At 43.8% G+C, this 13999-nt stretch overlaps 1 protein-coding gene across 25 annotated transcripts in view; it reads left to right on the forward strand.

The window, feature by feature from the left end:
• The window catches only part of LOC129836540 (calcium-activated potassium channel subunit alpha-1-like), a 361164-nt gene that overhangs the window by 196553 nt on the left and 150612 nt on the right, over nucleotides 1-13999 (forward strand). For all 25 annotated transcript variants that reach the window (XM_055902871.1, XM_055902883.1, XM_055902881.1 and 22 more), the window contains exons 4-5: nucleotides 5720-5813; nucleotides 12157-12268. In XM_055902871.1, the coding sequence (XP_055758846.1) occupies nucleotides 5720-5813; nucleotides 12157-12268 (206 nt within the window). The remainder of the gene's footprint in view (nucleotides 1-5719; nucleotides 5814-12156; nucleotides 12269-13999) is intronic.

Genomic DNA, 13999 nt, shown 5'->3' on the forward strand with positions numbered 1-13999 from the left:
ATCAGTTGTAAAGCAGTAGTAAACCATTATAATCCAGTAGTAAAGTAGTAGTAAAGCAGTAGTAAACCATTAATCCAGTAGTAAAGCACTAGTAAAGCAGTAGTAAACCATTAAACCAGTAGTAAACCATTAAATCAGTAGTAACGCAGTAGTAAACCATTAATCCAGTAGTAAAGCAGTAGTAAAGCAGTAGTTAACCATTAAACCAGTAGTAAACCATTAAACCAGTAGTAAACCATTAAACCAGTAGTAAACCATTAAATCAGTAGTAAAGCAGTAGTATACCATTAATCCAGTAGTAAATCAGTAGTAAAGCAGTAGTAAACCATTAAACCAGTAGTAAACCATTAATCCAGTAGTAAAGCAGTAGTAAACCATTAAAGCAGTAGTAAAGCAGTAGTAAAGCAGTAGTAAAGCAGTAGTAAACCATTAAACCAGTAGTAAACCATTAATCCAGTAGTAAAGCAGTAGTAAACCATTAAAGCAGTAGTAAAGCAGTAGTAAAGCAGTAGTAAACCATTAAGCCAGTAGTAAACCATTAAATCAGAGGTAAACCAGTAGTAAACCATTAATCCAGTAGTAAAGCAATAGTAAACCATTAAACCAGTAGTAAACCATTAAATCAGTAGTAAAGCAGTAGTAAACCATTAATCCAGTAGTAAAGCAGTAGTAAACCATTAAAGCAGTAGTAAACCATTAAATCAGTAGTAAAGCAGTAGTAAACCATGGAGTCTGTTGTTGTGATTGTTTTCTCTCTGTGAGAGAGAAACCTTGCTGTGCCTGGAGGAGACAGCCAAGGTCGGCAGAAGGCTAACACACACACGCAGGACTGGGATCTGCTGTGCTGACTGAAGGAAGGTGTTACTGGGGTATTTTTAGTGTTCATCTGTCCCCTGTTCCTCCCCTGTAGGCTGGTTTCTACCTCTGTGGACTTCTTCAGGCCTAATGTCTAGTCAGAGGAGGTTAACGTGAGGAAACATTTCTGTCCTGAAATAGACCTCCGCTCTGCAGCCGCAGGGACACCACACTCTGTTCAATTGCCACCACAGTGTGTGTGTGTGTGTGAGTGAGCGTGCGCGTTTGAGAGCGAGTGAGCGTGCGCGTGTGAGAGCGAGAGATAGCGTGCGTCTGAGAGAGCGAGGGCGTGTGTGTGTGAACAAGAGAGCGAGAGAGCGAGAGAGTGAGTGAGTGTGTGAGAGTAAGTTAGTGTGCTCGTGTGAGAGTGAGTGTGAGAGCGAGTGAGTGTGCGTGTGAGCGAGTGAGTGTGCGTGTGAGCGAGTGAGTGTGAGGGAGAGAGAGCGAGCATGTGTGAAAGAGCGAGGTTGTGTGAGAGAGCAAGGGTGTGTGTGCGAGTGAGCGAGCGAGCGTGTGAGAGAGGGAGCGGGCGTGTGTGTGCGAGTGAGTGTGTGCGAGTGAGTGTGTGAGTCAGTGAATCGACGTGTGAGTCAGTGAATCGACGTGTGAGTCAGTGAATCGACGTGTGAGTCAGTGAATCTGCGTGTGAGTCAGTGAATCGACGTGTGAGTCAGTGAATCGACGTGTGAGTCAGTGAATACGCGTGTGAGTCAGTGAATCCGCGTGTGAGTCAGTGAATCCACTTGTGAGTCAGTGAATCCACTTGTGAGTCAGTGAATCCGCGTGAGTCAGTGAATCCGCGTGAGTCAGTGAATCCGCGTGAGTCAGTGAATCCGCGTGTGAGTCAGTGAATCCGCGTGTGAGTCAGTGAATCCGCGTGTGAGTCAGTGAATCCGCGTGTGAGTCAGTGAATCCGCGTGTGAGTCAGTGAATCCGCTTGTGAGTCAGTGAATCCGCGTGTGAGTCAGTGAATCCGCGTGTGAGTCAGTGAGTGCGCATGTGTGAGTTAATGACTGAGTGCGCGTGTGTGAGAGTCAGTGAGTGTGCATGTGTGAGTGAGTGAGTGCGCATGTGTGAGAGTGAGTCAGTGAATCTGCATGTGAGTCAGTGAATCTGCGTGTGAGTCAGTGAATCCGCGTGTGAGTCAGTGAATCCGCGTGTGAGTCAGTGAATCCGCGTGTGAGTCAGTGAGTGCGCATGTGTGAGTTAATGACTGAGTGCGCGTGTGTGAGAGTCAGTGAGTGTGCATGTGTGAGTGAGTGAGTGCGCATGTGTGAGAGTGAGTCAGTGAATCTGCATGTGAGTCAGTGAATCCGCGTGTGAGTCAGTGAATCCGCGTGTGAGTCAGTGAATCCGCGTGTGAGTCAGTGAGTGCACATGTGTGAGTTAGTGGGTGAGTGCGCGTGTGTGAGAGTCAGTGAGAGTGAGTGAGTGCGCATGTGTGAGAGTTAGTGGTGTGAGAGTGAGTGAGCGTGCATGCCTGTGAGAGTAGGTGAGGGAGTGTGTGTGAGAGTGAGTGAGTGTGTGTGAGAGTCTGTGTATGTGAGAGAGAGTGAGTGTGCGTCTGTGAGAGTGAGTTAGTGTGTGTGAGTGAGTGAGTGTGTGTGTGTGAGAGTAAGTGAGTGAGAGTGCATGTGTGTGAGAGTGAGAACGTGTGCACAAGTGTGCGAGCGAGTGGGTGCGCGTGAATGAATGCACATGTGAGTGAGTGCGCATGTGTGAGTGAGTGAGTGCGTATGTGTGAGAGTGAATGAGTGTGCTCGTGTGTGATTGTGAGTGAATGCGCGCGTGTGAGAGGGAGTGAGTGAGCATGTTTGAGAGTGAGTGAGCGTATTTGAGTGAGTGCGCGTGTGTGAGAGTCAGTGAGTGCACGTGTGTGAGAGCGCATGTGAGTGAGTTGTGTGAGAGTGTGTGAGCGTGCGTGCTTGTGTGAGAGTGAGTGTGTGAGTGAGCGTGCGTGTGTGAGAGTAGGTGAGCGTGCATGAGTGAGTATGTGTGTGTGTGAGAGAGTGCATGTGTGTGTGAGAGAGTGAGTGTGTGTTTGAGAGAGTTTGTGAGTGTGCTTGTGTGTGTGTGAGCGAGTGAGTGAGCGAGTGAGCGAGTGAGTGAGTGAGTGAGTGAGTGTGTGTGTGTGTGTGTGTGTGTGTGTGTGTGTGTGTGTGTGTGTGAGAGAGCGTGAGTGTGTGTGTGAGAGTGTGAGGGAGTGTGTGAGAGGGAAAGAGTGTGAGAGGTTGTGTGTGAGTGTGTTTATTTGCATGTGCAGGTATGAGTGTGGGTGTGTATGTACGAGCAAGAGTGTGTGTGTGTTTGCGTGCCTGTGTGTGTGTGCGTGCTTGTGCGTTTGTGTCTGCTTGAGACAATAAGAAGACAGACACAGTGGCAGAATAAATTCAATCACACCTTTGTTTCATCACAAAATCAGAGAGCAACATCTGTTCACTGAAGTCCACAAAACATATTGCATGTAACAAACAGTTACAGCATGGTCAAGCAAGTTCATGTTTCCAACATTTTAACTAAACAACTATTGATTTAGAGTTACCGCAAGTTGCAAAGAAAACAGTTGCTGCCTCCACTATTCCAGCACCATTTCAACTTCAACATTATCTAATCACCTATGGTTAGTCTAATACAGTGACAACTAAAAGATACGAGAAACAATTTAGTCCAATCATCATAAGCTATATATGATGTGGCTGGCCATGGTACTGATTTCTGTGTGTGTGTGCAAGTAGAAAAGACATGTTGTCTCACCCTACTTATAGAGAAACACCAATGCCGTCCTCTTTCATGTTGCCTAAACAGTCTATGACTCTGTCATACAGTACACGCTTTTAGTTTTTGTTGTCCTAGGCTACCTGGCTATAATGCTTGCTCGCTAGCCTAACTTCCTTTCATGGGCAACGATGTGCCAGGCCAGCTAGTTAACATTAGCCAGTCAACTACACCTAGCTACATGTTGAACTTCAATCCTCTCAGGCCAGGGGCACAATGTATACATTTATGGTTGGCTTCCAGTGTGATGTGATTGGTGTGAAGCCACTTTTTTTGGGTGCACCAGGAGCATTCACAACTGAGCTCGCTCTGTTTAGCTCAACGCTGATTAGCTATTATTTTCAAATAGCCAATCAAGGGGTCTGTTCTTAAGCACTTCCTGTGTTATTGAAAAGCCTTGACAGGCGGGTCAGTGTTTAGCCGGGAATGAGGGCACACTTTCTGGAATGTGCCCGCCACATGGCCAAATGTTGTTTTCAGTGTGTGTGCACTGTAGAACGGAGCATCTGCCTGGGTTGCTAGTGATGATGATGATGAAGAGGAGGGGAGTAGCGTAGGCAGACAAAATATTTTACTTGGAGCATTAGGGGCAATTAGAAAGGCTGTTCTGTGCTTTTGAGTGTGTGTGTGTGTGTTGCAGAGCAATGTAAACAGACGAACGCACGCATGTACACACACACACACACACACACCCACACACACACCCACACACCCACACTCTACTGCGGTTGTGTTTTGGTTTGATCTCTGATTAAATGTCATCTATTTCCTGAGTCCAGTCCATTCAGGGGGCTTACAGACCATACACCACCAAACCCACAACATTGACCAAATGGAAAATTAAAGTTGATCAACTCAGCACAATATATGTATGGATTCGCTGTGTGATTCGTAGTTGAGTTTGTTTTCACATCACTGCTAGTTTTATAGAAGATCGGAGGGTTAGTAGTGTGTAAATAATTGTGTATTCAGACCGGATCATTGGCAATTCTACTGAGGGCTTCGACCCTATTAACTTCTGTCCACTGACTGGGTGGCCATCTGGGAGAAAAAAAACAGCTTTTATCTAAATTAAATCATTCAGGGGCTGTTTTAACTCTTTATCCATATTAACACATGGATTTAAATCTGTTTGTCCACAGGCCAAGATTCATGCCATGTTAAAGACTGCTCTGCTAAGACATACTTAACTTACTCCTAAATCACCTAGCCATCAAAACAGCAGTCTTTGTTCCTATGTCATAATAATTCCTCACACAACTCCCCCCCCCCCCCCCCCCCCCCCATTAAGATGTTTTATGTTAAGTAGAGAATGATGATCAAACCCCCATCTCTCTCTTAGTCTTCTTCCCCTGGGAACCATTCAAACCCACATTCTCCTGCTCCCACTGGGCTTCTCAATACACTAGCCATTAGTTTTGCTGTGAGGAGAGGCTATCCTTCACTGTTGACTGTCTGAATGAGCCTATAAATGCCATTAGGCAACCAACTCCCATATTGAATATTCATGTCTGTTGCTCACAACCACTGTGGTGAATTTGGATGTCTTATTTTCCGTGCAAAAATTCAATTGTGCCATTATGGAGTGGCATGTTGGTTAGTATTGCTTACTTACTTAATGGTTAATCATAAGGTAAACATAAAGACTGGTTAACTAGGCTATACTTAGGACTACACAGTAGTGTGTAGGTTTGTTCTGTTTGCACCTTTTGAAATACCCTGGCTACGTGTGGTACCCCAGACTGTGACATATATTTAGCAATAAGACAAGAGGGGGTGTGGCATATGGCCAATAAACCACGACTAAGGGCTATTCTAATGCACGATGCATCGCGCAGTGCCTGGAAACAGTCCTTAGCTGTGGTATATTGCCCATATACCACAAACCCCCGAGGTGCCTTATTACTATTATAAACTGGTCACCGAAGTAATTAGAACAGTAAAAATAAATGTTTTGTCATAGCCGTGGTATCGGTCTGATATACCACGGCTGTCAGCCAATCAACATTCAGGGCTTGACCCACCCAGTTTATAATATTGTACTAGATAATATTTATGTGACCTTTTCTTCTTTTTGTCTTTTTCACAGTCCCATAGAATCCTGTCAGAATTTCTACAAAGATTTCACGTTACAGATCGACATGTTCTTCAATGTCTTCTTCCTCCTCTACTTTGGCTTGCGGGTAAGTACTAATGCCCTATTAACGTGCACGTGCACGTGCACGCACACACACACACACACACACACACACACACACACACACACACACACACACACACACACACACACACACACACACACACATACATACATACATACATACATACATACATACATACATACATACATACATCTCTGTAATGGTGGGAGCTATATTGACATAATACTGACTTGGTGCACTCCCAAAGCCATTGGGGAAAGAGCCTGCCTGAAACCCTCAATGAATAAATAAAGTGCTAAGCTGCTTATGCAGCCACAACTCCACATGAATCACAACACTGACTGACATCTATTCACAAACAACATGCTGTATGTCAGGGAAGGATGTCAGGAAAGTGATCTGAGACAGCCCTCGCCTGAGAGTTAACATGTTTTATACAACATGTGGGTCCTGAATGCTGATTGGTTAAAACCACATTTCAGACTGTTTCTATTCCACAAGTTACTCATGTGATAAGGCCCTTGAAGCCGGTGTTGGAGGATATATTAGTACGGGTGTTGTTCGACCCGAGACAAAGTCGAGTGCCGGCAAACCGTGCCAATATATCCTGCAAACACCGGCTTCAAGGGGAGTATCACTTTTATTAAATGGGTTGCCAACATATTCAAATAAGGATTGACATATTTTAATTTGAAAAAATATTTTGAGAAATGTATTCATACCATTTCATCCTTCCACAAGATATAGTCCTGACACAAGTCTAGGGTTGCTACCCAAGCAGGCTGGTTGTTTGTTCTATTGGTTCGGTTGCTAGAGACGTGACCCCGTCGTTCAGTCTTTTTGTTCTGTATCGTTCGTTCTAAATGTTCCATTGCCAAACTGGCTGGCAATGTTCTTATCCCTTGCTTGCTCGCTAGCCAACTACGGCTAACTTAGTCACGTCAAAAAGTGCAGCCAGAATAACAACATAAGCTGCATTTGTTTAAGCTGTTTTCTAGTGACATTTATTTGGATACATCCATAACAATGAGCTAATGAGGCTTGATTTCACCTGGCATAGAAAATGTGCTCAGTCGTCAGGACACTGTTGTTCAGAGGAGCTAACCAACAACACAGCTAACACAATCACTTCAAACTGAAGCTGTTGTTCAGAGGAGCTGGCCAACAACACAGCTAACACAATCACTTCAAACTGAAGCTGTTGTTCAGAGGAGCTGGCCAACAACACAGCTAACACAATCACTTCAAACTGAAGCTGTTGTTCAGAGGAGCTGGCCAACAACACAGCTAACACAATCACTTCAAACTGAAGCTGTTGTTCAGAGGAGCTGGCCAACAACACAGCTAACACAATCACTTCAAACTGAAGCTGTTGTTCAGAGGAGCTGGCCAACAACACAGCTAACACAATCACTTCAAACTGAAGCTGTTGTTCAGAGGAGCTGGCCAACAACACAGCTAACACAATCACTTCAAACTGAAGCTGTTGTTCAGAGGAGCTGGCCAACAACACAGCTAACACAATCACTTCAAACTGAAGCTGTTGTTCAGAGGAGCTGGCCAACAACACAGCTAACACAATCACTTCAAACTGAAGCTGTTGTTCAGAGGAGCTGGCCAACAACACAGCTAACACAATCACTTCAAACTGAAGCTGTTGTTCAGAGGAGCTGGCCAACAACACAGCTAACACAATCACTTCAAACTGAAGCTGTTGTTCAGAGGAGCTGGCCAACAACACAGCTAACACAATCACTTCAAACTGAAGCTGTTGTTCAGAGGAGCTGGCCAACAACACAGCTAACACAATCACTTCAAACTGAAGCTGTTGTTCAGAGGAGCTGGCCAACAACACAGCTAACACAATCACTTCAAACTGAAGCTGTTGTTCAGAGGAGCTGGCCAACAACACAGCTAACACAATCACTTCAAACTGAAGCTGTTGTTCAGAGGAGCTGGCCAACAACACAGCTAACACAATCACTTCAAACTGAAGCTGTTGTTCAGAGGAGCTGGCCAACAACACAGCTAACACAATCACTTCAAACTGAAGCTGTTGTTCAGAGGAGCTGGCCAACAACACAGCAACACAATCACTTCAAACTGAAGCTGTTGTTCAGAGGAGCTGGCCAACAACACAGCTAACACAATCACTTCAAACTGAAGCTGTTGTTCAGAGGAGCTGGCCAACAACACAGCAACACAATCACTTCAAACTGAAGCTGTTGTTCAGAGGAGCTGGCCAACAACACAGCAACACAATCACTTCAAACTGAAGCTGTTGTTCAGAGGAGCTAGCCAACAACACAGCAACACAATCACTTCAAACTGAAGCTGTTGTTCAGAGGAGCTGGCCAACAACACAGCTAACACAATCACTTCAAACTGAAGCTGTTGTTCAGAGGAGCTAGCCAACAACACAGCAACACAATCACTTCAAACTGAAGCTGTTGTTCAGAGGAGCTGGCCAACAACACAGCAACACAATCACTTCAAACTGAAGCTGTTGTTCAGAGGAGCTGGCCAACAACACAGCTAACACAATCACTTCAAACTGAATCTGTTGTTCAGAGGAGCTGGCCAACAACACAGCTAACACAATCACTTCAAACTGAAGCTGTTGTTCAGAGGAGCTGGCCAACAACACAGCTAACACAATCACTTCAAACTGAATCTGTTGTTCAGAGGAGCTAGCCAACAACACAGCAACACAATCACTTCAAACTGAAGCTGTTGTTCAGAGGAGCTGGCCAACAACACAGCTAACACAATCACTTCAAACTGAAGCTGTTGTTCAGAGGAGCTGGCCAACAACACAGCAACACAATCACTTCAAACTGAAGCTGTTGTTCAGAGGAGCTGGCCAACAACACAGCTAACACAATCACTTCAAACTGAATCTGTTGTTCAGAGGAGCTAGCCAACAACACAGCCAACAACACAGCCAACAACACAGATAACACAATCACTTCAAACTGAAGCTGTTGTTCAGAGGAGCTGGCCAACAACACAGCAACACAATCACTTCAAACTGAAGCTGTTGTTCAGAGGAGCTAGCCAACAACACAGCAACACAATCACTTCAAACTGAAGCTGTTGTTCAGAGGAGCTGGCCAACAACACAGCAACACAATCACTTCAAACTGAAGCTGGAAAGACTGCAAACTAGCTGCACTTTCATTTTACCTTTTTTTCTATTGACATTTTCTTTGTATGTATCCATAAAAATGATGCCAGCTGATTTCATGATTTTGACTGGCTGAGAAACGCTCCCTGCCTGCCTGTCTCGTCCCGACTCCCGACATGTGCATTACTATGGGGCGGCTGGAGATCGAATTTGAATATTGAAACAATGTTGCTGCCTCTCGCCGACATTTGCAAGGTTTATACAAATCTCCACTGTTAAAAACTAAATGTTAGTCTAAAAGAAATGTGAGATAATGTCAAGATGTTTTTTATAGTGGAGATCAAGTTTATAAATTGCTTGGCTGATGAGACAGTGGATTACGCAGTCAGATGGAACAGAGTAAATAGGCATTTTAACATTGTAGCCGGTGGTAACTTGTGGAATAGACACCGGCTGGAACGTGGCTTTAACCAATCAGCATTCAGGATTAGACCCACCCATTGTATAACACCGGCAAATGTATGATGTAAAAATGCCTATTTACGGCCTCACGAGTGGCGCAATGGTCTAAGGCACTGTCGGGATGTCCTTGTCCCATCGCTCTCTAGCAAGTCCTGTGGCGGGCCGTGCGCATGCACGCTGACACGGTGGCCAGGTGTACAGTGTTTCTTCCGACACATTGGTGCAGCTGGCCTGCGGGTTAAGCGGGCATTGTGTCAAGAAGCAGTGCGGCTTGGCTGGGTCGTGTTTTGGAGGATGCACGGCTCTCGACCTTCGCCTCTCCCAAGTCCGTACGGGAGTTGCAGTGATGAGACAAGACTGTAACTACCAATTGGATATCACGAAATTGGGGAGAAAAAGGGAGGGGAAAAAAGCCTATTTACTCTGTTGCATCTGACTGCGCTAGTGGCTTCTGGCAACTTTTGTTCATGATAGATTCTCTCTTATACATTATATATCATATGGTCTTTTCTAAAATGGATTAAATAAGCATTGTTTCTCATCAATCTACACACAATACCCCATAATAACAATGCGAAAACAGGTTTTTCGAAAAACAGAAATACCTTATTTACATAAGTATTCAAACCCTTTACTATGAGACTCGAAATTGAGCTCAGGTTCATCCTGTTTCCAGTGATCATCCTTGAGATGTTTCTACATCTTGATTGGAGTCCACCTGTGGTAAATTCAATTGATTGGACATGATTCGGAAAGGCACACACCTGTCTGTATAAGGTCACATAGTTGACAGTGCATGTCAGATCAAAACCAAGGCTTGAGGTCAAAGGAATTGTCCATAGTGCTCAGAGACAGGATTGTGTTGAGGCATAGATCTGGGGAAGGGTACCAAAGCATTTCTGCAGCATTGAAGGTCCCCAAGAACACAGTGCCTTTCATCATTCTTAAATGGAAGAAGTTTGGAACCACCAAGACTCTTCCTGAGCTGGCCGCCCAGCCAAAATGAGCAATCGGGGGAGAAGAGCCTTGGTCAGGGAGGTGACCGAGAAACTGATGGTCACTCTGACAGAGCTCCAGAGTTCCTCTGTGGAGATGGGAGTACCTTCCAGAAGGTCAACCATCTCAGCAGCACTCTACCAATCAGGCCTTTATGGTAGGTAGAATGGCCAGACGGAAGCCACTTCTCAGTAAAAGGCACATGACAGCCCACTTAGAGTTTGACAAAAAGCACCTAAAGGACTCTCACGCTATGAGAAACAAGATTCTCTGGTCTGATGAAACCAAGATTGAACTCTGGTCTGAATTCCAAGCGTCACGTCTGGAGGAAACCTGGCACCATCCCAACTGTGAAGCATGGTGGTGGCAGCATCATGCTGTTGGGATGTTTTTCAGCAGCAGGGACTGGGAGACTAGTCAGGATCGAGGGAAAAATGAACAGAGGAAAGTACAAAGATATAGATCCTTGATGAAAACCTACTTCAGAGTGCTCAGGACCTCAGACTGGGGCAAAAGTTCACCTTCCAACAGGACAACGACCCTAAGCACACAGCCAAGACAATGCAGGAGTGGCTTCGGGACAAGTCTCTGATTGTCCTCGAGTGGCCCAGCCAGAGCCAGGACTTGAACCCGATCGAACATCTCTGGAGAGACCTGAAAATAGCTGTACAGCAACGCTTCCCATCCAACCTGACAGAGCTTGAGAGGATCCGCAGAGAAGAATGGGAGAAACTCCCCAAATACAGTTGTACCAAGTTTGTAGCGTCATACCCAAGAAGACTCGAGGCTGTAATCGCTGCCAAAGGTGCTTAAACAAAGTACTGAAAAAAATATATATATATATTTTTGCTTTGTCGTAATGGGGTGTTGTGTGTGGATTGATGAGGGGGATAAAAGGATCATTTTTTGAATAGGGCTGAAATGTAACAAAGTGAGGAAAAAGTCAAGGGGTCTGAATACTTCCTGAATGCACTGTACATCTTATACTTAGATACAGTATATGAAATGCATGTATTATGTTGCTATATGCTCAAGGTTCAAATAAAACATAAAGAACTATACTTGAACTCTATAAAATAAAAGGATTACATTTAACTTTAACACTCCTGTCTCTGTTTTCCATTCAGCCATGATCTTAATGAGATGATAATAGCACTTTGTAAAGTGAGCATAAATGCTCCTGTTAACTGTTAAAATGCATTATGATGGCGTTGTAAGTCATTGTACCTACAGCCTGCTATGAACTGAATGAGAAATAGAAGCAACACATTTAGCCTGCAACATGGATTTTAAGGAATGTGTTACCACCATGAATTGTTACTTCTATGTCTCCCTTCAGTTCATAGCAGCCAATGAGAAGTCTTCCAATACAACAGTTTTTAGTACAAATAAACGACAACGTTTGTTTGTTGAGTTTTGTTTTTGGTCAAAAAGACCGAAATCAACCGGAATTTATTTATTTATTGAGGTAATCCGTATCCAAGTATTCTCACAAATAAATGATTTAAAAAAAGAGAGAAGTATGTGATTGTGTCTCAATGTACAGTAATCCAGGTATGAAATTGTTATTTTTAAATACATTCTCTTTTTGGGCTTAGTTGTGGTCAATTTGTATAGTACAAATTATTATAATTATGTTCCCGTCCCCCAACGATCTGCTCCGACAGAAATGGTCCCGCGGCTGATTCTAGTTGCCTACCCCTGTAATACATTATAACTGCATAATACAGTATACTTGCAGGCTTTAAGTGAAGTGTTACCCTTCTATTTCTCCTTCAGTTCATAGCAGCCAATGATAAGCTGTGGTTCTGGCTGGAGGTCAACTCAGTTGTGGACTTCTTCACTGTTCCTCCTGTCTTCGTATCTGTCTACTTGAACAGGAGCTGGCTGGGTAAGGATAAACGTTTCTCTTTCTACATTTATCTCCATTTCTCTACAATGACTCGGAGCAGTGTGAGAGTTATTTATATGGCAAAGTACTGTACCTGGAAAACGTAATGTCATGACAGCTCTAAGTTGCCATCTATTGGACATTCTTTGCACAGCGTCCTCCACAGGTTCAGCCTGGGAAACATACAATGGCCTGGATTGTATCATGGCTGACTTTTCTCAGTAGGCTATGCAGCAGTAGCGTGGTGATGCTATCGTTAGCATTGACTAGCTATACAGGATGATGAAAAAGGTTGAAATTGGCTTCTGTTATAATTAGCCGTTCTCTGCGCTCCCACTACATTATACTGTAGTTTGATGTAAAAGAAGACAGAGCCCAGCCAACAGCGACTGTTCCTATAACATTAGGGAAAGTTGCAATGGAGTCCCAATTTGGTTTACATTAGAGAGATTTTATTTAGAATTTGAATTGCAAAAAAAAAATAAGGATAAAGTGTTTAGGGGGAAAAAGAGAAGTTGCCATTTTAACATTTTCAGAACGTCCCTACTAACGTTCTTGGAATGCAGAGGTAACCAGAAATGGTTTACTGGGAGGTAGCTCTCCTCTGCGGGGAGTCTTGAATCATCCTCTTTATTTCTGGACCTAGTTGAAAAAGGAAACTGGGAGGGAAGCCGTTGTTTTGAGATGGCCTAGATTTCCCTCTCCGCACCGTGAATATGCATTCATAAATTATTTATGTGTTTATCTATTCATACTGGGGAAGCCAGTGAGATTAAAAAATCACTCTGAGGGAGAATGTGTCAGATAACACAGAAGAATACACCCCCGAACAGCCCACTCACGTCACATGTTGTTTGTGTAGAGGCGGACGGACACGTTCTGTACGTCAGACAGTGTATTTTAGGGTCATCTGATTATAAACGGTCCCACACACACACACACCACGTGTGTGAAATAGAATGTGTGTTTGCGCTAGCGTACATTACATGTTTGTTTATTGCTGTGTGATTGTGTGTTGATGTGTTTAAGTGTGTGTTACGTAGCAACAGCTATGACTGTCCCAGCGATCCATTTATTTATTTATTTTATTGAACATTTATTTAACTAGGCAAGTCAGTTAAGAACACATTTTTATTTACAATGACGGCCTACCAAAAGGCAAAAGGCCTCCAGGGTTAGTTAGCTGTAGATATTACATCAGACTCCAGGGTTAGAGTTAGCTGTAGAATTACATCAGATTCCAGGGTTAGAGTTAGCTGTAGATATTACATCAGACTCCAGGATTAGTTAGCTGTAGATATTACATCAGACTCCAGGGTTAGAGTTAGCTGTAGATATTACATCAGACTCCAGGGTTAGAGTTAGCTGTAGATATTACATCAGACTCTAGGATTAGAGTTAGCTGTAGGTATTACATCAGACTTTAGGGTTAGAGTTAGCTGTAGATATTACATCAGACTCCAGGGTTAGAGTTAGCTGTAGAATTACATCAGACTCCAGGGTTAGAGTTAGCTGTAGATATTACATCAGACTCCAGGATTAGTTAGCTGTAGATATTACATCAGACTCCAGGGTTAGAGTTAGCTGTAGATATTACATCAGACTCCAGGGTTAGAGTTAGCTGTAGATATTACATCAGACTCTAGGATTAGAGTTAGCTGTAGGTATTACATCAGACTCCAGGGTTAGAGTTAGCTGTAGATATTACATCAGACTCCAGGGTTAGAGTTA

Source organism: Salvelinus fontinalis, chromosome 37 (assembly GCF_029448725.1).
Source record: "Salvelinus fontinalis isolate EN_2023a chromosome 37, ASM2944872v1, whole genome shotgun sequence".
NCBI lineage: Eukaryota > Metazoa > Chordata > Actinopteri > Salmoniformes > Salmonidae > Salvelinus > Salvelinus fontinalis.